This window comes from Colletes latitarsis, chromosome 12 (genome assembly GCF_051014445.1).
Source record: "Colletes latitarsis isolate SP2378_abdomen chromosome 12, iyColLati1, whole genome shotgun sequence".
In the NCBI taxonomy this organism is placed as follows: Eukaryota; Metazoa; Arthropoda; class Insecta; order Hymenoptera; family Colletidae; genus Colletes; species Colletes latitarsis.
The window spans coordinates 6,127,934-6,150,096 of NC_135145.1; the positions used below are offsets into that span (position 1 = coordinate 6,127,934).

The window sequence follows — 22,163 nt, forward strand, 5'->3', positions numbered from 1 at the left end:
GATTCCACGGGAAGCACAGTCCGCTGGATTGTGATCTGTCCGGACGTGATGCCAGCTTGATTGGGACACAAGTGTTTGAATCTTGGCAACGCGGTTCGCCACGAACGTTTTTCACCGCGAAGGTGATTGATTCACCCACGTTAACGTGATTTGAGAATCCGTCCAACAATGGCAATCCATTGGCCTGTTCATCAGGGACGTCTGAATGAACTTGATCAATCGAGCAAGGAGTAGGGCAGCGCATAGTCCGAAAAGCCGTGAAGGCTTTGAGTGGTGAAGACTCTTGGCGAGGTTTTCGGAGGAATGGTGAGTAAATGGAACTCGGCAAATTCGGAACAAAATAAGCGCCATTCTTGAAGATAGTCTGGCGGAACTGTATCATCCCAGTCGCACTTCAAGGACCAGAGTTGTTGGAGGAGAATTTTGGCTAGTACGACAAATGGAGCGACCCAGCCCATAGGATCAAATAATTTGGCGATTGAAGAAAGCATTTCGCGCTTGGTTGTAATTTGATTGCCTGGAGTCAATGCATGGAACTGAAACTGGTCTGTGACAGGGTTCCACGTTAGGCCCAGCACTGAAATATTTTCGTCGACTTGAAGGGATTTACTGACGGCTAAACCGTGATTGGCCTCGTCGATGTCGGACAACAGCCGGCTGTCGTTGCTCGCCCATTTGCATAACGAAAAGCCTCCCTTTTGAAGCAATTGGATCGTCTGGTTGCGGATCAGGCGCAGTGACGTGAGGTCGTCACTTCCGAAGAGGAAGTCGCCAACGTACGCTTGGTAGCTTAAAACTTGCACTGCGTGCGGATAGGAGGAACCTTCGTCCTCGATTAATTGTCTCAACACTATGAGAGCGAGATATGGCGCTGGAGTTGTGCCATACGTTACCGTGAGCAGCTGGTATTCGTTAATTGGAGCAGAAGGAGACTCGCGCCAAAGGATGCGCTGAAAATCGACGTCGTGAGGGTCAACGAGGATCTGCCGATACATTTTCTCGATGTCGGCCGCGCAGACATATTGGAATTGACGCCAGCGAATCAAGATTGCGATCAAGTCCTGTTGGAATTTTGGCCCACTGTGCAAATGTTGATTAAGGGATTTGTCATTTGAAGTGAGGCTGGAAGCGTTGAAAACAACGCGAAGACACGTCGTTTGACTAGTTTGGCGAATAACAGGATGGTGCGGAATGTAATAAGCATTTGGAGGTGCTATGGGCGACGGTGGATCGACCTTTCGCATATGCCCAAGAGACTGGTATTCCGAAAGAAATTCCTGATATTCGCGTTGGGAATTGAGGTCTCGTTTTAGGCGATTCTCTTGAGATCGCAAACTGCTAAGCGCTCTCGATCTGGAATCTCCGAGGTGAATCGGTCGGTCGTCTCGAAACGGCAATCGGACAATGTAAGGGCCTCCTGAGGTTCGCGAATGTGTTTCAGCGAAATGACGTTCGCAATTTTGTTCGTCAGGTGTCAAAATCGCGGGAGTTGGGAGCTCCTCGACTTCCCAGAAGCGGCGCAGATTGTGGTCAAGGTGTTCGAGGACGGACAAATGGTGGATGTGGACGTCATCGGGACCGGGAGTTTGGATGGGACCGGACAGGATCCAGCCCAAGGCCGTGCTTTGCGCGGTCGGGACACACCCTGAGCCTCGAATGACGCCTTGGAGTAATAGCTGCCCGTATAAATCCGCTCCAATAATAATGTCAATAGGGTCGGAACTTATAGGATCCTTGTCCGCCAGATTTAGCCCTGAAAGGTAAGGCCATGTAACGTTTTGTTTCTGGCGAGATGGGACATACCTGATCAATGTTTGCATTATAATCGCGGTCGTCGAATATGCAGGCTCGATCTGGTCCGCAGGTGTAATTGATATAGACGCTACTTGATGTGCGAAAGAGTGTTTCTCGCCAATTCCACTAATTCGCGTGTATTACGACGTTCATTTTAAGCGGAGCAGTTGCGCTAAATTTTCGGTAATGAGGGTCGCTGCTGACCCTTGGTCGAGAAGGGCTCTTGCAGTAACGCACCTGCCTTGAGGAGAATACACCTGAACCCGCGCTGTTGAAAGGAGAACAGTTATCTTCAACGGTGAATTCGACGCTAAATTTGAACTAATTTCGATTTGGTCGTTAGATATCGAAGAACCAGCCCTTGACGCTGTGACCGAGGAATTTTTGTTTACCGGGAAATGCAACAACGTGTGATGCCTTTGATGGCACTCCTTACAACAGTGCGGATTCTTACACAGTGCAGTGGAATGGCCGACGGAAAAGCAATTGACGCACCGGTTTTGCTGCTTGATTAATTGATAGCGCTCAGAAGGGGATTTTCCCAAAAACTCGGAACATTGATAAATGAGATGATTTTGTTTACACAATGCGTACGAAATCTTGCTAGTAGCGGTTGAATGCGCGTGGAAGGTTTTCGGCAAAATCGATTTTGGTTTTTCTGGTTCGCTCGGTTTGTCGCGTTTAGTGACCGGCATCGCTTCTAATGCGCGAATTCTTTTTTCTAAAAACGCGTCGAATTCGCGGTACGTGGGAAACACGGTCGTGTCACCCAGATTAAATTCCCACGCCTTCTGCGTCGCGCGATCTAACTTTTATGTACCGAGAAAAACGAAAATGTCGCTCCAATGGTCGACTGGCCTGTCAAGGTTTCGTAGCATTTCGATCGACATATTAAGTTTGTCACGCAACGCCCGCAGTTCAAATTGAGTCTCGGACACAACGGTCGGTAATGTAAACAACATATTGAAATGGGTGGATATAAGTCGGCGCTAGTTTTCGTAACGAGACGTTATTATTTTCCACGCGACATCAAAATTATGGTCTGTGACCGGTTGGTGACTCACCGCGAGGCTCGTTTCGCCCTTCAACGACGCGTGCAAGAAATGGAGGCGTTCCACGTAGATGTTGCGGAGCGACGTTCAAATTCTGACCGTTGGCCGTTGCTGGATCCGGTGGAGGAGACACCCCCATGAGGACTTCCGCCATGAAGTCCAATGCCTCCTGATATTTCTCCTCGCATGTGGCGAATAGGTCTTCCACGAAGTAGGTGTAGCTGGCCTTTATTTTATGGTCGGCCATGGCTGAGATTTCTGCATCCAAACCCTGGCATTGTGCGAAGGTTTCCTTGATCATCGCCATGCGGTTTTGCGTAACGGCAACCGTCATTTTTGCCTGACCCAGATTTTTAAAATTGGTAAGGGCGCGTTCGATCGAACGTCTCGCTTGCGATTGCTTGTGCAGCAATTCTTCAATTGAGTTCATTTTCGTTTTAGATCGGCTTCTTCCTCGACTCCAATCCGGCTCGAAGGACCAAAATGTTCTGTTTGAAATGACAGCTGATTCGCCCTTTTTTCATAAGGACTGGGCGGCGAGGTTTGGAAAATGAAGAACGAACTCTTCACAAGTTGTAACTTTATAAAGCACAAAACTTCACCGGATCAACAGAAACAATAAATTGAGGCGTAAATGGTTATAGTTGATAAATCACGTCTTAAAGAACTGTGAGAGTTCGGAAAACAAGCGGTTTGAAATTAATTTGGAAGGTCACACAGTTCGCACTTAATTGTTTGGTATTGGTTTTGAATCTGAACGGCGATCCCGTAACGCGATCCGGCTCGGTCGCGCGTAACCCGAAAATTTCCGAATTTTGCCGAATCGCGAGCACGATCGCCCGTGAGCTCGCGCGCATGGTCGCTACCGTCAGAGGAACTTTCAGTTCGTCGAAACGGGACAATACTGCGTCCCTACTAGCTTCCTCCTCGCTTACTAGCCAGCTGCTTGCTTACTAGCAATGTGCTACCTTACTAGCTCCCTGCTCGCTTACTAGCTAACTGCTTGCTTACTAGCTTACTGCTAGCTTACTCGCCCACTGATTGCTTACTAGCTTCCTCGTCACTTACTAGCTCACTGCTCGCTTACAAGCTTACTGCTTGCTTACTAGCAGGCTGCTTCCGTACCAGCTGCCTGCTCGCTTACTAGCTCACTGCTTCCTTACAAGCTCCCTGCTCCCTTTACTAGCTGACAGCATGCTTATTAGCTTGCTGCTTAGTTTCGAGCTTACTGATTGCTTACTAGCCTGCTCCATGCTTTCTAGCTTATAGCTTGCTTACTAACTTGCTGCTTGCTTTCTAGCATGCTGCTTGCTCACTGGCATGCCGCTTTCTTACTTGCTAACTGCTTTCTTACTAGCTTACTGCTAGCTTACCCGCATACTGCTGGCTTACTAGCGCGCTGCTTCTTTTCTAGCACACTGCTTCCTTACTAGCTTCCTGCTTGCTTACTAGCTTACTGGTTGCCTACTAGCTTACTGCTTGCTTATTAGCATTCTGCTCCGTTACTAGGGCCCAGCTAGCTTACTCGCCTAATGCTTGCTTTCTAGCTTGCTGCTTGTATTCGAGGATACTACTTGCTTACTAGCATCCTGCTTTCTTACTAGCCCACTACTTGCTTACATGCTTACTACTTGCTTTCTAACTTACTGCTTGCTAATTAGCACACTGCTTGCTTACAGCGTTACTGCTTTCTTACTACACAGCAGCTTGCCTACTAGCTTACTGCTTGCTCACTAGCTTACAACTAGCTTACTCGCTTACTGCTTGTTTACTATACCGCTGCTTGCTTTCTAGCATACTTCATTCCTGACTAGCTTCCTACTTTCTTTTTTTTTTTTTTTTTTTTTGTCGTGGGGAAAATCTTCGAAAGACTCCCTCCCACCTCCTTGGGGAGAGGTGGGAGGGGTGTGTGGGATTCCCCGCGCCCGTACAACGACAGGCGCGGGACCTACCCACTAAAAACCCCACGGTGACCCTTCGGCACGCTTTGGGAGGATACCGGGAATCGCTCGAAGCATTCTTCCGGTATCCTCCCCGTGCCCGCGCTTTCGCGCCCATCCCCCGGGGGGACAATCGGTCCCACCAGTAGACACACTGCCTCATAGCGGCGGGACGGGGCTACTCCATCCCGCCGCTATCCGTCCCGGGGCCGCGTTTAGTGGCGGCTGCGAGCCCCAACTCGCAACCGCCCGCGACCCCGTTTCCACCCCTCGGCGGCCGGGCGTTCATGGCCGCACCAGACCGCCGAGGGTGCCTCCCCTTGCGTCGGACCGGTAGGGGGAGGCACTCCTACCCCCAACCGGTCCGACCCGGCGCCGCCTGGCGGGAGGAGGGTCCCCTCAGGACCCCCCTCCCAGCCTAGGTCATCCGCCACGCCGAGGCGGCCGCCCGCGACGCCTCGCGACCGGGCGACGACCTCGGGCCACCGAGCTTCCTACTTGCTTACTAGCCTGCTGCTTGATTTCTGGCTTACTGCTTGCCTATTAGGTTACTGGTTACTTACTAGCTTACTGCTTGCTTACTAGTTTACTGCTTGCACAATAGCTAACTGCTTTCTTACTAGCTTACTGATTAGTTACTACCTAACAGCCTTCTAACTACATTCCTGCTTTCTTCTTAACTAACCGCCTTCTTACTGACTTTCTGCTCTCTCTCTAGCCGAATGCTCCCTTACTAGCTTACTGCTTCCTTACTAGCATACTGCTTCCTTGCTAGCTCCCTGCACACTTACTAGCTCACTGCTTGCATTGTTGCGTACCGCTTGCTTACTAGATTGCTGCTTGCATTATAGCTTCCTGCTTTCTTACTAGCTCGATGCTTGCTTACTGAATTACGTTTTCCTTACTAGCCAACTGCTCCCTTACTAGCTAATTGCTTTCTTACTGAACTGCTGCTGGCTTACTAGCCTACTTGTTGCTTACTAGCTTACTGCTTGCTTACCAGCATACTGCTTCCTTACCAGCTTCCTGCTGGCTTACTAGCTCACTGCTTCCTTACTAGATTACCGCTTGCTTACTAGCTTACTACTTGGTTACTAGCGAACAGCTCTCTTACCAGCTTACTGCTTGCTTACTAGCTTACTCGCTACTTCCTAGCTTACTGCTTGCTTAGTAGCATACTGCTTACTTACAAGCTATTTGCTTTCTTACCAGCCTTACTGCTTGCTTACTAGCTTACTGCATGCTTACTAGCTTCCTGCTTGCGTACTAGCTCATTGCTTGCTTACTAGATTACAGCTTGCTTACAATTTTACTGCTAGCTGACTCGCTTACTGCTCGCTTACTAGCTTGCTGCTTGTTTACTAGCTTACTACACGCTTACTAGCTTACTGCTTGCTTACCTGCTTACTGCTTCCTTAGTAGCTTGCTCCTTTGTTACTAACTAGATCCTTTCTCACTAGCTCACTTCTTGCTTTTTTTTTTTTTTTTGTCGTGGGGAAAATCTTCGAAAGACTCCCTCCCACCACTTTGGGGAGAGGCGGGAGGGTTGTGTGGGATTCCCCGCACCCGTAGAATGGCGGGCGCGGGACCTACCCACTAAAAACCCCACGGTGACCCTTCCGCACGATTTGGGAGGATACCGGGAATCGCTCGAAGCATTCTTCCGGTATCATCCCCGTGCCCGCGCTTTGCGCCCATCTCCGGGGGGGGGGGCAAACGGTCCCCCCGGTAGACACTCTGTCTCATAGCGGCAGGACGGGGCCGCATTTAGTGGCGAGTTGCGAGCTCCAACTCGCAACCGCCTGCGACCCCGTTTCTACCCCTCGGCGGCCGGGACCTCATGGCCGCCCCAGGCCACCGAGGGTGCCTCCCCGTGGTCCGGACCCACCCCGTACGACCCATCGCCGCCTGGCGGGAGGAGGCTCCCCTCAGGGCCCCCCTCCCAACCAGGGTCATCCGCCGCGCAAAGGCCGCCGCCCGCAACGCCTGGCGCCCGGGCGACGCCCTCGCGCCACCATACGAGCGCGAGCCTCAGCGCGCCGCTGAAGCTCGCGCTCCCTTCCCGCGGCCTCCTTCTGCAGCATTACGGTCTCGCAGAAGGAGGCCACGGCCCTCCACTTCCTCTCGCTGCCGAGCATGGCGCACACCACACCCGGCAGCGAGACTTCCCGCCCTATGACGCCGACTAGGACACGGCGCTCCCCCTCCCACGCTGGGCATACCTGGAGGGTATGATCAGCCGTGTCCTGCTCGACGTCACAATGGCAGCAACGCGCCGTCGGCTCCTTCCCTATCCGGCACAGGTATCTTCCGAAGCTACCATGCCCGGAAAATACCTGTGTCATCCGGTAAGTAAGGCTTCCATGGCCTCTGTCCAGCCACTCACACAGGAGTGGCCGTACAGCCCCGACTGTCCGGTGCCCCGCAGTTGACAGGGCCAACCGCTCCTGCCACGCGAGCACCACGAACTGCCGGGCCTGGCGCTTCAAATCGCCCCAAGCAGGTTCCTGCTCTCCCGGGACCGCCCCCAGCCCCGCGCGACGGTCGACACGATGACGATACATCATCGCGTGCGACCGCGCGAGTGGATCCATGGGCGGCATCCCCGCAAGAACCGTCGCCGCCTCATGCGACACGGTCCGGTATCCGATGACGACCCTCAACGCCTTCTGCCTCTGCACCCGACGCAGCATCGTCATGCTGCGCCGGGAGGCCGCCAGGACGTCCGCCCAGACGGGGGCCCCGTATAGGGCCACTGACTGAACCATGCCACATAGAGGCGGCGAACTCGTCCCGCCGGGCCCCCCAGGTTGGGGAGGATCCGGCCTAAAGCCGAGACCATCCTCTCCAACCGGGGAACCAGGCAGCGGAAATGCTCCTTGAAGCGCCAGTGACTATCGAGGATCAGCCCCAGATACCTCATCCGGGGCTTCACTTCGATATCAGCCCCACCCACCCGGATCAGAGGGGCCGGCGGATCCTGCCGAGGTGAATGGAACGCTATCACCTCGGTCTTATGGACCGCCACCGTCATCCCCATCCCCCTGATCCGGTCGACGACGCGTTGCGCCCCCTCCTCGGCGAGGCGCTTGGCCCTCCCCCACTGAGCCCCGACGGCCAGCACCAGTGTGTCATCTGCGTAACACACGGCGCTGACGCCGTCGGGGAGGTCGGCCCGCAACACCGCGTCGTATGCGATGTTCCACAGGAGTGACCCGAGGACCGACCCCTGCGGAACCCCGCAGTACACCTCCCTCCGCATATCACAATCCCGGCCCGGATACTCGATCCACCTGCCGCGGAGATAATCCCCGACGACTGCCCTGAGACACGGGGGTACCCGATGATATTCGAGCCCCCTCCGTATCTCCCCCCAGGGAAGGGTGTTAAACGCGTTCGCAATATCCAGCGATACCGCCAACGCCAACCCTCCCCGGGAGACGGCCGACTCCGTGAGGTCCCTGACACGACTGATCGCGTCGACCGTCGACCGGCCCCCCTGGAAACCGTATTGGCAGTCGGCCAGGCCCGGAGCACCCCGCGACAGGTGCTCGACGAGGCGGGCAGCAATCACTCGCTCGAAGAGCTTGCCCACCTCGTCGAGGAGACAGATGGGCCGGTATGCGGATGGAGACTCCGCGGGCCGACCCTCCTTCCGGAGGAGGACCATCCTCGCCACCTTCCAACTGGGGGGGAATCGTTCGTCCCTCAGGCATCGGTTAAACGCCCGCCTGAGGTCGGCCCCAAGGACGCCGTGGGTTATGACCCAAACCCGGCCGGGCACACCATCCGGATCCGGGGCCGTGTTACGCGCCCGGAGCCGTCTGATGGCCGCGGCCAGGTCCCCCTGCGTGACCCCCGGCTCGGCCACCCTCTCCAATGGGGCCGTCGCCTCTGCCGGAGGACATGGTCTCATCTCCCCAATTGGGAAGAGGGTATTGACCACGTCCTCCAGCAGCCGGGGGTCAAGACCCTCGGTGACAGGGGGCGCCCTCGGGCGGAGCTTATTTAGCACCACCTTCTACGGGCGCTCTCAAGGATCGTCATCGAAGGTCTGGAGGAGCTCCTTCCATGCCCGGGTTTTGGTCCGTTTGATGGCGACCTGCAGAGCAACACGAGCCGTACGGTATGACTCATACAGGTCATCTGCCCTCGCTTGCGCCACGCCATCGTCTCTTCGGGGACGACGGCGCGCGCGGATGTACTGGCGTCGGGCGCGCACACTCGCGACGCGCAATTCTGCGATCGCGGCCGACCACCAGCACACCGCCCTATGAGGAGAAGCCTGTCCGACCCAGGGCCTCGTCGCATCGGAAATATTTGCGATTAATCCCCGAGCCGAACGACCTCCTCCTCTATGCTCGGCAACTCGGCCGCCCCCTGCGGCCAAGTTGCAGCGAGAGCAGCTGCCATCATAGCGTCCCTGTCCAGGCGCCGAAGCGCCCAGCGGCGCGCCTGGACAAGACACCGACCCCAGGCCGGAAGGAGACCTGCGGATCTCCACGACCCGCACGTCTCCTTCGGGGCAGTCCCCCGCCATCGCTAGGGTACAGGACGCATCCTGCGCTGTGAACGAATCGTCCAGCCCACAAACGCGCATCCCCGTGCGCTTCGTGGGTCTGGCGACCCGAACAACCCGCTCGCCCAGCTACTCCCGAAGCCTCTGTGCGCGTCGGTCCGTCTTCTCCCCGCCCTACGGTCCGGGAATCTTCAGCAGGAGGACCCCGGTCACGGCCCTCTTGTTCCTTACTAGAGTGTTGCTTGTGTACAGTCTTACTGCTAGCTTACTCGCTTACTGCTTGCTTACTAGCCTGCTGCTTGCTGACTGGCATACGGCTTTCTTACTAGCTAACTGCTTTCTTACTAGCTTATTGCTTGCTTACTAGCATACTGCTTCCATACTAGCATCCCCTTCGCTTACTAGCTCACCGCGAGCATACTCGCTAACACCTTGCTTAGAACCTAATTGCTTTCATTGCAGCTTACTGCTTGCTTACTAGTTTACTGGTTGCGTACTAGCTTACTGCATGCTTACTAGCATACTGCTTCCTTACTAGCTCCCTCCTCGCATAATATCTCACTGCTTGCTTACCAGATTACTGCTTGCATACAAGCTTACAGCTCGCTTACTAGCTCACTGCTTGCTTACTAGCCTACTGCTAGCTTACTCGCTTACTGCATGCTTACTAGCATACAGTCTGTTTGACAAAAGCGTGTACGGCAAAACTCGAAAACTATTTGAGATATTAAGTTGGAAAAATACACAAATTCTTTATGATGTATACTAAGATGCTTTATTATTAATACGTTGTCCAGTCACCGTCATTATCAATAATTAATTGACATCTTCGAGGCATACTTTCTACTAACTTAATCGCATAATCTTCGGATAGGGACCTCCACGTTAATCGTATTTGACGAAACAGCTGTTTAATTGTATTTATCTTCTTTCCCCTAAGCCTGAGCTTCAATATTGCCCAAACATTTTCGATTGGATTTGCATCCGGTGACCGTGAAGGCCAATCCAGCACATCAATGTGATTTTCTTCTTTCCACGCAGTACAGAGTCGACTTCGGTGTTATGGGTCGTTGTCTTCTTGTAGTAGCCAGTATTTGTTATTCCTTATAAACCACCTTTTGGCGGATGTTAACAAAGCTCTCTGATAGATTTCAACCATTTTAGCAGCGTTTAAATTGTCCGCGAATATGTGTAAAGTGCCGAATCCCTGTTTTGAGAAACAACCCCAAACATGCACCTTTACCGGGTGTTTAACGGTCCGCTGGATAAGTTTATTGGCGTGGGTACACCAGGTATGGGTGGTGGAAGAACGTGCCCAAAATGAAGCTTCGTCGGAAAAAATTACATTGTCCCAATTGCGACCCAAATTCTCTTTCGCCCAAGCGAGTCTTTTCTCGACATGTTTCTTGGATAGTAACGGTTTCTTTATTGTACTTCTAAATTTCACATCATTTGCCAATAATTGTCTTCGTATACTATCACATGATATATTCAAACCCTTCTTACACAAAACTGCTTATCCACCACGTAAGGATAAACGTGGATTTTTCTCGAATTCCCGTAAAATCAATTTGTCTTCTTTTTTTGACGTCTTCGGCGTGGTGCCCCGATCTGGCAGGTCATCGACATTTTTTACCTCCAAATATCGTTTCACCCACTTACTAACAAATGTCTTGGACTTCTTCATGTATTTATAAGCCGCTGTGTAGGACATTTTGGGTCCTTTAGGATGAGAACACAGAAACACTGCTTCGTAACGTGATGCGTACGCGGCACTCATGGTGAAATATGTACCTCTACGATCAAGCTTGGGTAAAAACTGAGGATTTCTATACAAATCATTTTAGGGAAAAGCCCAGGTTACCTGCTCGAGGTGGAATCCCCCCTCCCCCGGTTCACAGAAAAAAGTTTTGCCGTATACGCTCTTGTCAAACAGACTGTACTTCTCCCTTACTAGCCCCCTCCACGCTTACTAGCACACCGCTTGCTTACTAGCTTACTACTTGCATACTATCATGCTGCTTCCTTACTCGCTTCCCGCTCGCTTACTAGCTCTCATCTTGCTTACCAGGTTAATGCTTTCATACATTCTTACTTGTTGCTTACTAGCTTGCTGCACGCTTACTAGCTTGTTGCTTACATTCTAGCTTACTGCTTGCCAACTTGCCTACTTCAATGATACTCAATTACTGGTTTGTTACTATCTTACTGCTAGCTTAGTCGCTTACTGCTTTCGTACTAGCATTCTGCCTTCCTACTAGAAAATTGCTTGCTTACTGGCTCACAGCTTCCATACCAGATTCCTACTCGTTGACTAGCTCAGTGCTTGCTAACTAGCTTCCTGCTCCCTTATTCGCCTACTGCTTGCTTGCAAGCTTGCTGCTTGCCTTCTAGCTTATTGCTTGCTTACTAGCATACTGCCTTGTTACTAGCTAACTGCTTTCTTGCTGGCCTGTGGCCCGCTTACTAGCTCACTGATTGCTTACTAGATTGTAGCTTGCTTACTAGCTTGCTACTCGCTTACTAGCTAACTGCTTTCTTACCAGCATACAGCGTGCTTACTAGCTTACTGCTTGCGTACTATCAATCTGCTTTTTTACCAGCTTACACCTTGCTTACTAGCTTACTGTTTGCTTACTAGCATACTGCATCCTTACTAGCGCCCTGCTCGCTTACTAGCTCACAGCTTGCTTACTACCTTATCGCTCGCTTACTCGCTTACTGCTTGCTTATTAGCTTGCTGCTTGATTTCTAGCTTACTGCTTGCTTACTAGCACACTGCTTTCTTACTAGCAGTCTGCATTCTTACTAGCCTGCAGCTCGCTTACTGGCTCACAGGTTGCTTACTAGCTTGCTGCTTGCTTACTAGCATACTGCTTCCTTACTAGCTCCCAGCTTGCTTACTAGCTCTCTGCTTCCTTACTAGCCAGCTGCTTGCTCACCTTCTTACTGCATGCTTACTATCTTATGGCTCGCTTACTCGCTTACTGCTTGCTTACTAGCCTGCTGCTTGCTTTCTAGGTTATTGCTTGCCTACTAGCTTGCTGCTTGCTTTCTACCGTATTGCTTGCTTACTAGCTGTTGAGTATAGATATACATTGTATTTCCGAATCTTCGCGATTTTTCTCTGTTTGATGCCGGCCCAGCTCATGTCATAAAAGCAATAGGTCTGCCGACCATTTGGCGACGCATATATAGCCGGAATTTTTCTTGGTTTGAAGTTAGTTGTGCGATTACCCTGACCGTGGGGAAAAGTCTTTCATATATTTTGTCGCCTCCGTGTCTTACACCTTATAGCGTTTCAACAAAATATTTTTTCTTCTTTCTGCTGTAAGCGATTGGGGAAATCTATCTCAATGATTGATCCTTAATAGTTTATGGGCCCAGCACGCTTCCACTGCGCCTGCTAGAAAGAATTTGTTTGTTGATAAGCCACGCTGGCTAGGTGAAAAGGTTTTTTTTACTGGATACCAATTGTGTAAGTGATTTCTTCGCAATGTCTGACATAGAAGTTGGAATGGAAATCGTGAAACTGGACGGCACTAACTACTCCATGTGGAAATCTGGAGTAGTGATTCCGCTAGAAGCAAAAGGTTTGCTTGGTTTCGTAGATGGTACAATGGTAAAACCTGCTGAGAACAAGGTAACGGAGCTCAAAGTGCACAGTCAAAAATCAGCGCAGGTAAAAATGATTATACTGAGTACAATCGCCCCAAATCTTCGCCGCAATTTGTACAACTGCTCCACTGCAAAAGAAATGCGGAACAAGCTGAGGGACCTGTACGGAGATGCAAGTGAAGACGCTGCACAAACTGCCTGGGAGCAGTTTTATAATTTTTGCGTTAATGAAGAGGAGCCCATTGCAGATCATTTGGAGAGCATCTGCAGACGCCTGCAGGATGCGGGTGAGGAACCGTCGGACAAATCTGTCATGGCATAACTGCTGCGCAGTTTACCCACGAAGTTCTCCATTTTTCGTCACACGTGGGAATGCACTCCTGCTACGGAAAAAACGAAAGCGAACTTGATCAGCAGACTGATCAAGGAAGATAGGCGTTTTGCTGAGAATGAAGTGTCGACGCTCGCACTTCGTGTTCAAAAGACGTCCCTGAACGACGCAAAGAAAAAGAAACGCTCCAAGAAGGATATCGAGGAGCTGAGAAAACGAACGCGGTGTGGAGTCTGCAAAGAAAAAGGCCACTGGGCACGTGAATGTCCAAAAAATCAAGCTGGAAAATCATCGGACAGTTCAGCGAGAAATGCGCCAGCGTTGGTGTGTGACATTGTTGGAACATATAAATGCACCAATGAAAGTGACAGTGACGTGTGGATTGCGGATTCGGGTGCCGGAATGCATATGACTTTCCGCAAAGATTGTTCTTCGGCATTGCAGCCGAATTCAAATGGTCATGCGGTTAAAGTAGCGGATGATCGCATCATCTTAGCGGCTGGCACCGGAACAATTAAAATCCGAGAAGTGCTTGAGGGTGTGCTATACAAACGCGAATTACAAGATGTGCTCTATGTACCTGAACTAAAGTGTAGTTTGTTTTCTATAGGCTCAGTGAACAAAAAACGGTACTCTTTTCATTCGTTTGAAAACAAATGTGAAGTTCGCGATAGTAAAGGAAAACTCGCCGCACGTGGAATACCGCACGGAAAATTTTTTGAAATGTGTTTCAAAGAGAAAGTGCCCATTGACTGTAATGCGCTGAAATTAGCAGATGGCCAGGAAAAATTAAAACTTTGGCATGAGCGAATGGGGCACGTAAATGATCGCGCCGCAAAACATACGTGTGAACAACTCGGCATCCATGGAACTGAAAAGGACAATTTGACAAAGTTTTTTTGTGAAGGATGCATTATGGGCAAGCAGTCCCGAAGGCCGCATCCATGCATCGGGGTTGAAGACAATTACGGGCCAGGGGAGAAAATTCATATCGATGTCTGTGGCTCTGTAAACATAAACTCACTGAGCAACACGCGGTTCTTTTTACTGTTTAAGGACGAGAGTACCAGCTATAAGAAGGTATACTTCATGAGCTATAAATCAAAAGTATTCAGCAAATTTAAGGAGTTCCAGGCATTCGTATCGACGCACACAGGAACGAAAATCAAAGTCCTGCGCTCGGACAATGAGACAGAGTACTCCTGCAGCCAGCTCCGGACCTTTTTAGAGGAAAAAGGTATAATCCACGAATGCTCGTCACCATACATTCATGAGCAGAATGGTCGCGCTGAACGCGAAATTCGTACGCTCATTGAAAGTGCACGTTCTATGATTCACGCAAAGAACATGGATCAAAATTTATGGGCAGAAGCAGTAAACACCGCGTGCTACCTGCTGAATCGGACCATCCTTAAGCCAGGGGAGACGATTACTCCGTTCGAGAAGTGGTTTAAACGCAAACCTGATATAAAACATTTAAAGGTGTTTGGATCCGTAGCTTACGTGAACGTGCCGAAGGAAACACGGCAAAAATTCGACCCAAAAAGCAGACAGGTCATATTCGTCGGTTACGATGGGGAGTCTACTAATTATAGACTCTGGGATAATAAATTGAAGAAAATTTCAATAAGCAGAGACGTAACCTTCAACGAAAATGCCCTGCCCAGTGCCGAAACGCGTGCCGAAACCGATACAATAATCAAGTTCGGAATTTTTTTTTTTTTATTATATTGAAAGCTTAATTGAAACCCCCCATAGGGGGTTATAAAGCTATACATTAGTAATATATGTACATCTTACTGTTAAGCATTAATAATATCGGAACCGTGGGACACATTAGGTATATAACACATAAGTATATCACTTTAAATCTTTAAATTACATTGTTTGAAAAAATTGAAAAGAAAATAACATGCCTAAATATTCGGTTAATAAAGTAACGATCTGATATTTAAGGGTGGAAACAATTTGAGCTTCCTTAATTTTTTCATGAGATCAACTCTTTGTGATTCAAACAAGGTACATTGCCAAATGATATGGTTATGATCTTGAACCTCATTACCGCTGTTACATTTGGGATCATCTATTATGTGTAGTCGTGAAAGAGATGCTGCAAGATGATAGTGACCTGCTCTACAACGATTGAATGTGACAATAAATTGCCGTGATAAACCTCTACCCGAGAACCATGGTGCAGTCACATTTCTAACGTAATACTGAAAGTACTTCTTGCCTTTAAATTGACCCTACTGCATTGTGAAATCACTAGTACTTTGTCTACATTTGTGTTTAAAAAATTCCCGTAAATCAGAAAATGGAATGACAATACTCTTATTAGCTGGTTCTAGCGTAGCCGACTTAGCTAAGGCGTCAGCCTCATCATTTCCAACAATGCCTGAATGGGACGGAATCCAAACAAATTCTATACTGCTATTATTTGATGTGCTTTTCTTGAACTTAAAGTATTTCTCCTTAATTTCATAAATATAGAAGTTGGTCATTATATTAATCTTTGACCTTTGTAGGCATAGCAGGGCACTGAGAGAATCGGTAAGTATTTTATAATTTTGGTTTGTGTCCAAAAGAGCAATGTCAAGAGCATCAATTAAAGCAATGCATTCAGCCGTAAATATAGAAGCACTAGATGGGATGCTTTTTTTGGTAGATATATTTAAATCCTTACAAATGCATCCAGATCCAACAGAGTTAGAACCTGGAATTTTACTACCATCAGTAAAAATTGCGTATGAGTCACAGTTTGAAAGCCAATTATGTAATATGGAATTTGGATGATCACATATTTTAAGATCATGACCAAGTTCAGTATTTATTGGAATCGAATTAATAATAACATTATAATCCAGACGATAAATATCATAACAGTTACTGATTCTTAAATTTCTTTTTATGATAGGGATATCATCAATACATTGATGTATAAGTCTTTTCCTCTTGCGTTTAAAATTTCTGGTCTTGGAATAATATTGATGTATTTCATTGTTGACCAGGATGGAAGTATTGGAAATAACTTTACTCAAGTAGCTATTACATAAGAATTTTACACGATCTCTTATTAACGGGAGCTTTGACTCAGCCAATAGAATGTTGGTAGGAGTAGATGTACGATAACCTAAAGCCGATCTAATGGCAAAAAATTGAATTTTTTCTAGTTTGTAGTTTAGATCTTTACGTGTAGGAAAATAAATGAAGCATTCATAATCAATATTTGAACGAACAAAACGTTTGTAAAGAATTAATAATGTTGTTGGGTCTGAGCCCCACCATGTTCCGCATAGAAATTTAACGGTATTTAAGGCTCTCATACACTTGTTTTGAACATAAGATAAATGAATCTTGAAAGATAGTTCATAATCAAAAATTATTCCTAAGAATCGAGTGGAGCAGCTAGATTTGATAATGCAATCATTTACATCAATTTCAGTTTGTCCAGGAAGGATCTTTTTGTTGTTAAAGTGAAGGAAGGCTGTTTTGAAAATAGATCTTTCTATAAGATGTTTACATTTTCTTAGTGGAGAGATTTTTGAATAAACTGCAATGTCATCTGCGAATTGAGATACACAAATATTTTCGGGCAAATTTTCAGTAATTTTTGAAACATATATCAGATAAAGAAGTGGACTTAATACACCTCCTTGAGGGACACCTTTGAAGACAAATCTAACTTCGTCGCCTGTCAAACTTGTGAATATTTCTCTTTTGTATGTTAAAAATTTAACAAATCGAATTAAACGGTCAGTGCAACCTACAAAGGGCAGTTTGTTCAACAAAATATCACTATTCACGTTATCAAAAGCACCTTGGACATCCAAAAAGGCTGCCAAGGTGTCCTTTCTCTTATGAAATCCTTCCTGAATGTATAACATTAGCTTGGTGGCATTATCTATACATGATTGTCCTTTACGAAAACCCGTTTGGCTAGCTGGAAGTAGATTTTGGTGTTCAATCCACCATTGTAACCTATTTCATATAAGCGTTTCAAACAGTTTACAGAAGCAAGAGGAAAGGGCTATAGGACGGACGCTTTTTTTGTCTGATTTTTCAATGAAATGAATGTAATATTGATTCTATTCCTGAGGGTAGTCATTTGATAAGTAAATTTCGTTATAAATATCTAGAAGTAATAGCTTATATTGTACAGATAATGTTTTGATAACTAGATAATTGATCCCGTCAAGACCCGGAGCCGAGCCATCATATCGTGAGGCTAAGGCAGCGTTAAATTCGGTTAGATTGAAGCATACATCAAAAAACTCATTGACATTACCGTTTGGTATATCAGTAGGAACCCATGGAGGACTAATCTTGTCCAGAGAAGACAAAATTTGATTTTCATTTTGGAGATTCTCAGTTATGCTCTTTGGGTTAATTTTAACCCATTTATTTTTTAAAATTCTAACTCTGTTCCAAGTAAATTTTGTATCAGTATGAATGTTGATTTTTTCAGAGAATTCCCTAAAACTATCCTTCTTTTTCTTTTTAAATAATTTCTTTGTTTGAGCTTCAATTTTCTTATAGTTAATTAAATCAGTTAGGTTATGAGAATATTCCCATTTTTTATATGCAGCTCTTCTTAGTCTTTTGAACTTATCACATTCCAAGTCCCACCAAGGGACAGGATTTCTATGTCTACGAAGATTTACTCTTTTCCTTTCAGGAGTGTTGTGCTTAATGGAATTCGTTAGTACATTAATAAAAAATTTATATTTTTCACTAGCAGTTAAAGTGTCATAAAGAGGATAAAAAAAAACAACATAATGAATATCTAGGTATGATAGGGCACCGTCCCAATCAGTGCGAACAGAATCAATTTTAAAAGATTTTCTATAATAATAATTTTTTTCGACCAAAATGTCAAAAAAGATAGGATAATGGTCAGAACCTAGAGTTTCATCATAAACCTTAATGTTAATTTTATCTGCAATATTCATAGATGATAGGATGAGGTTAATATTAGACTTATTATTCCTATAAAGATCGATATGAGTGAATGAATTTGGGTTATGCAGAAATGAATCATTATTATCAATAGCCTGCAAAAGCCTTTCACCATTCTGGTCAGTAATGGAACAATTCCATATCCTATGATGGGAGTTAAAGTCCCCCATGAAAATACGATTGTCATTTCTTCCAATATTACTAACTAGTTGATCCCATTGAGATTGGGAAAGAACAGAACCTGGAATTCTATAACAAGATATGATCTTTAAAGGGGGATTAATATTAGTTAAATTTACGCCACCAATTTCGATGGAGTCATGAACTGAAATTGAATGATTTATCTCTGAAAACGCAATGGACTTACGTATAAGAAAAATAATGCCGCCTCCGCGAGAATGTAATCTATCACGTCTATATGCATTAAAGCTTGGAAACTTTAAGTCTTTTTCGGGAGTCAACCACGATTCCACACACACAAATATGTCTAAATTTTTTTACAAAACTTCAACTTCTTCTTTCCGTTGTATGATGCTTCTTGCATTCCAGAAGAACAGACGTTAATTTGAGGTGCTGCGACTACGTTGAGTAGAATAGGTGGGAGATTGCGATTGAAATAACAAATTTGAATTATTCATTGGTCTTCTGAAGAGCTAAAATCCTCACTAGAAGTGTCTTTCTTATTTGATAGTAACTTTTTAATAATACTGGAAGTCAGAACCTTACATTTTTTCTTTTGATGCGTTTTTGCGTTTCTTTTAACATTTCGATAAGTGCTGAAGTGTCGTTGGTGAATTTAGAAGCATGTCCTTGGATATCTGAGTTGTTCAAACTTTCCACAATAAAATTGGATAAATTCTCAACACTGAGAGGAGGGTTTTGTGTCGTACTCTTAATGAGTGGTTTTATAAAATCGAATTGTTCTTTAAATTCATCTGAAAAGCTATCTGTCTTAGACTTCTTATTTCCTTTTTTTATGTTTTTGCATATGGTTTTTTCAATTTCGATGTCCGTAGTACTTGGAATTTCACTTAAATTAGAGGAGTTGTAGACCGAACTGGTGTCTGAATGAGGACGTTTGATGCTGAGTACAAGAGGAACTTTGAATGAATTGTTTTCCAAGTGTACCTGCGGAGCCAGGTATGCCCATGCAAAAACAAACACCTGCGACTGACAGTAAAATACCGTTTCGTGAAGCAATAGGCTCTTTATTATTCGCTGCACGAGTTTGTCGCCCGGATATCGAATTTACGGTCAATTACGCAAGTCAATTCTTGAGTTCTTACGACGACACTCATTGGCAATCGGTAAAGAAAATAATGCGTTATTTAAATGGAACACGTGATCACGGAATAGTCTACGGAAATAGTGGGAGTTCGCTTGATATTTCGGGATTCACGGATGCTCATTATGCCGGATGCTCAGAGACTCGAAGATCTAGGGGTGGATTTGTCTATATTTTGAATAGTGGACCAATTTCGTGGTCCAGTCAATTGCAAAAGGTCGTTGCCCTGTCGACCGCTGAGTCGGAATATATCACGTTAGCTCACGGCGTGAAAGAAGCGGTTTTGGTTACGTCGTATGTTGAATGAATTGGATGTTGTGTGCAATATCGTCCCTGCTTTTGTCGATAACCAAGCGGCCATAAAAATTGCTAATAGTTCCGAAAACCATAAGCGCTCGAAACACATCGGTATAAAGTACCATTTTACTCGTGATGTCGTTAATCGCGGAGAAGTAGAAATTAAATATGTTCAAACGAAAGAACAATTGGCTGATAGCTTTGCTAAGCCTTTGCAAAAGCAGCCGTTTTGCTATCCGAGAGAAAAATTAAACATACGCGGACATTCAAAATAAGTGGGAGAGTTGAGAATAGATATACTTTGTATTTCCGAATCTTCGCGATTTTTCTCTGTTCGACGTCGGCCCAGGCCATGTCATAAAACCCATAGGTTTGCCGAACATTTGGCGACGCATATATAGCCGGGATTTTTCCCGGTTTGAAGTTAGTCGTGCGACAACCCAGACCGCGGAAAAGAGTCTTCCACAAATTTCGTCGGCTCCGTGTCTTACACATTATACCGTTCCAACAAATTATTCCTTCTTCTTTCTGCGGAAAGCGATTGGGGAAATCTATCACAAAGATAGATCCTCAATACTAGCATACTGCTTTCTTACTAGCTAAGTGCTTTCATACTAGCCTGTTGCTCCCATACTAGCTTGCTGGTTGCTTACTAGCTTCCTGCTCGCTTACTAGCTTACTGCTAGCTTAGTCGCATACTGCTTGCTTACTAACTCGCTGCTTGCGATCTGGCTTACTGGTTGCTTACTGGCTTAATGCTTGCTTACTTGCTTACTGCTGGCTTACTCGCTTACGGCTTGCTTACTACCTTGCTGCTTGCCTACTAGCTTACAGCCTATATTGTAGCTTACTAATTACTTTCTAGCATACTGCTTTCTTACTAGCTAATTGCTTTCTTGCTAGTCTGCTGCTTGCTTTCCAGCATAATGCTTGCTTGCTAGCTTGCTGATTGCTTCTAGCTGACTGCTTGGTTTTAAGCTCACTGCTTCCTTACTAGCTCCCTGTTTGCTTACTAGCCAACTGCTTCCTTACTAGCATCCTTCTCGCTTACTGGATCACTACTTGCTTACTAACTTGCTGCTTGCTTACTAGCTTACTGCTTGCTAGCTAGCTTACTACATCGTTACTAGCTACCTCCTTTCTTGCCAGCCTACTGCTGGCTTACTAGCTTATATGTTTCTTACCAGCTCATTGCTTGCTTACTAGCTACCTGCTGTCTTACCAGCTTGCTGCTTGCTTACAAGCTTACTGCTTGCTTACTAGCTTACCACATCCTTACTAGTTAACTGCTTTCTTACCAGCTTACCGCTCGCTTACTAGCTTACTGCTTGCTTACTAGCTTAATGCTTCCATACTAGCTTGCTGCTTTCTTACTAGCATACTGCTTTGTTACTAACCTACAGCTACCTTATTACCTTACTGCTTGCTTACTACCTAACTGCTTTCTTACAACATTCCTGCTTTCTAAATAACTTACTGGTTGCTCACTTGCCTACATGCTAACTGCCTGCACACTATGTTACTGCTTGCTTACTAGTTAAATACTTTCTTACTAGCTCACTGCTTGTTTACTAGCTTAATGCCTACTTACTATCTAACTAATTGCTCAATAGCTAACTGCTTTCTTAATAACCAGCTGCTTTCTTACTAGCTTACTGCTTGCATACTAGTTAACTGCATGCTTACTATCTTGCTGCTTGCATACTAGTTAACTGGTTGCTTACTAGCTTACTGCTTGCTTGCAAGCTTCCCCCTCGCTTACTAGCTCACTGCATGCTTACTAGCTTACTGCTAGCGTACTCGTTTACAGCTTGCTTACTGGCCTGCTGCCTGCATTCTAGCTTAGTGCTTCCTTACTAGCTTAGTGCTTGTCTACAAGATAACGGCATTCATACTAGCCTTCTCCTAGTTTTCTAGCTTACTGCTAGCTCACTCGCTTACTGCTTGCTTACTAGCCCGCCGTTTGCTTTCTAGCATACTGCTTCCTTATTAGCTCCCTGCCTGCTTACTAGCTTACAGCTTGCTTACTAGCTTACTGCTTTGATATTAACTAATTGCATTCTTACTAACTTACAGCTTTGTTACTAACATACTGCTTTGTTACTAGCTTACTGGTTGCTTACTAGCATACCGCCTCCTTAATAGCAACCTCGTCGCTTATTAGCACATTACTCGCATACTAGCTTACTGCTTGCTTACATGCGAATTGCTTTCATACAAGCTTACTGCTTGGCTATTGGCATACTGCTTCCTTACTAGCTTCCTGCTTCCTTACTAACTATCTGCGTGCTTGCTTGCTTACTACCTCCTTACTAGCTACCTGCTTCTTACCAGCTTTCTGCAAACTTACTTACCAACTGCATTTTTACTA

The 22,163-nt window shown here is 46.4% G+C and overlaps 1 protein-coding gene across 1 annotated transcript; it reads right to left on the minus strand.

The window, feature by feature from the left end:
- Positions 1 to 215: 215 nt before the first annotated feature.
- Positions 216 to 3,180, minus strand: LOC143349097 (uncharacterized). The gene is made up of 2 exons (XM_076780052.1): positions 2,946 to 3,180; positions 216 to 1,753 (listed from the first exon to the last, which is right to left on the minus strand). The coding sequence occupies exons 1-2, from the start codon at positions 3,178 to 3,180 to the stop codon at positions 216 to 218; spliced, it is 1,773 nt and encodes a 590-aa protein (XP_076636167.1).
- Positions 3,181 to 22,163: the final 18,983 nt, after the last annotated feature.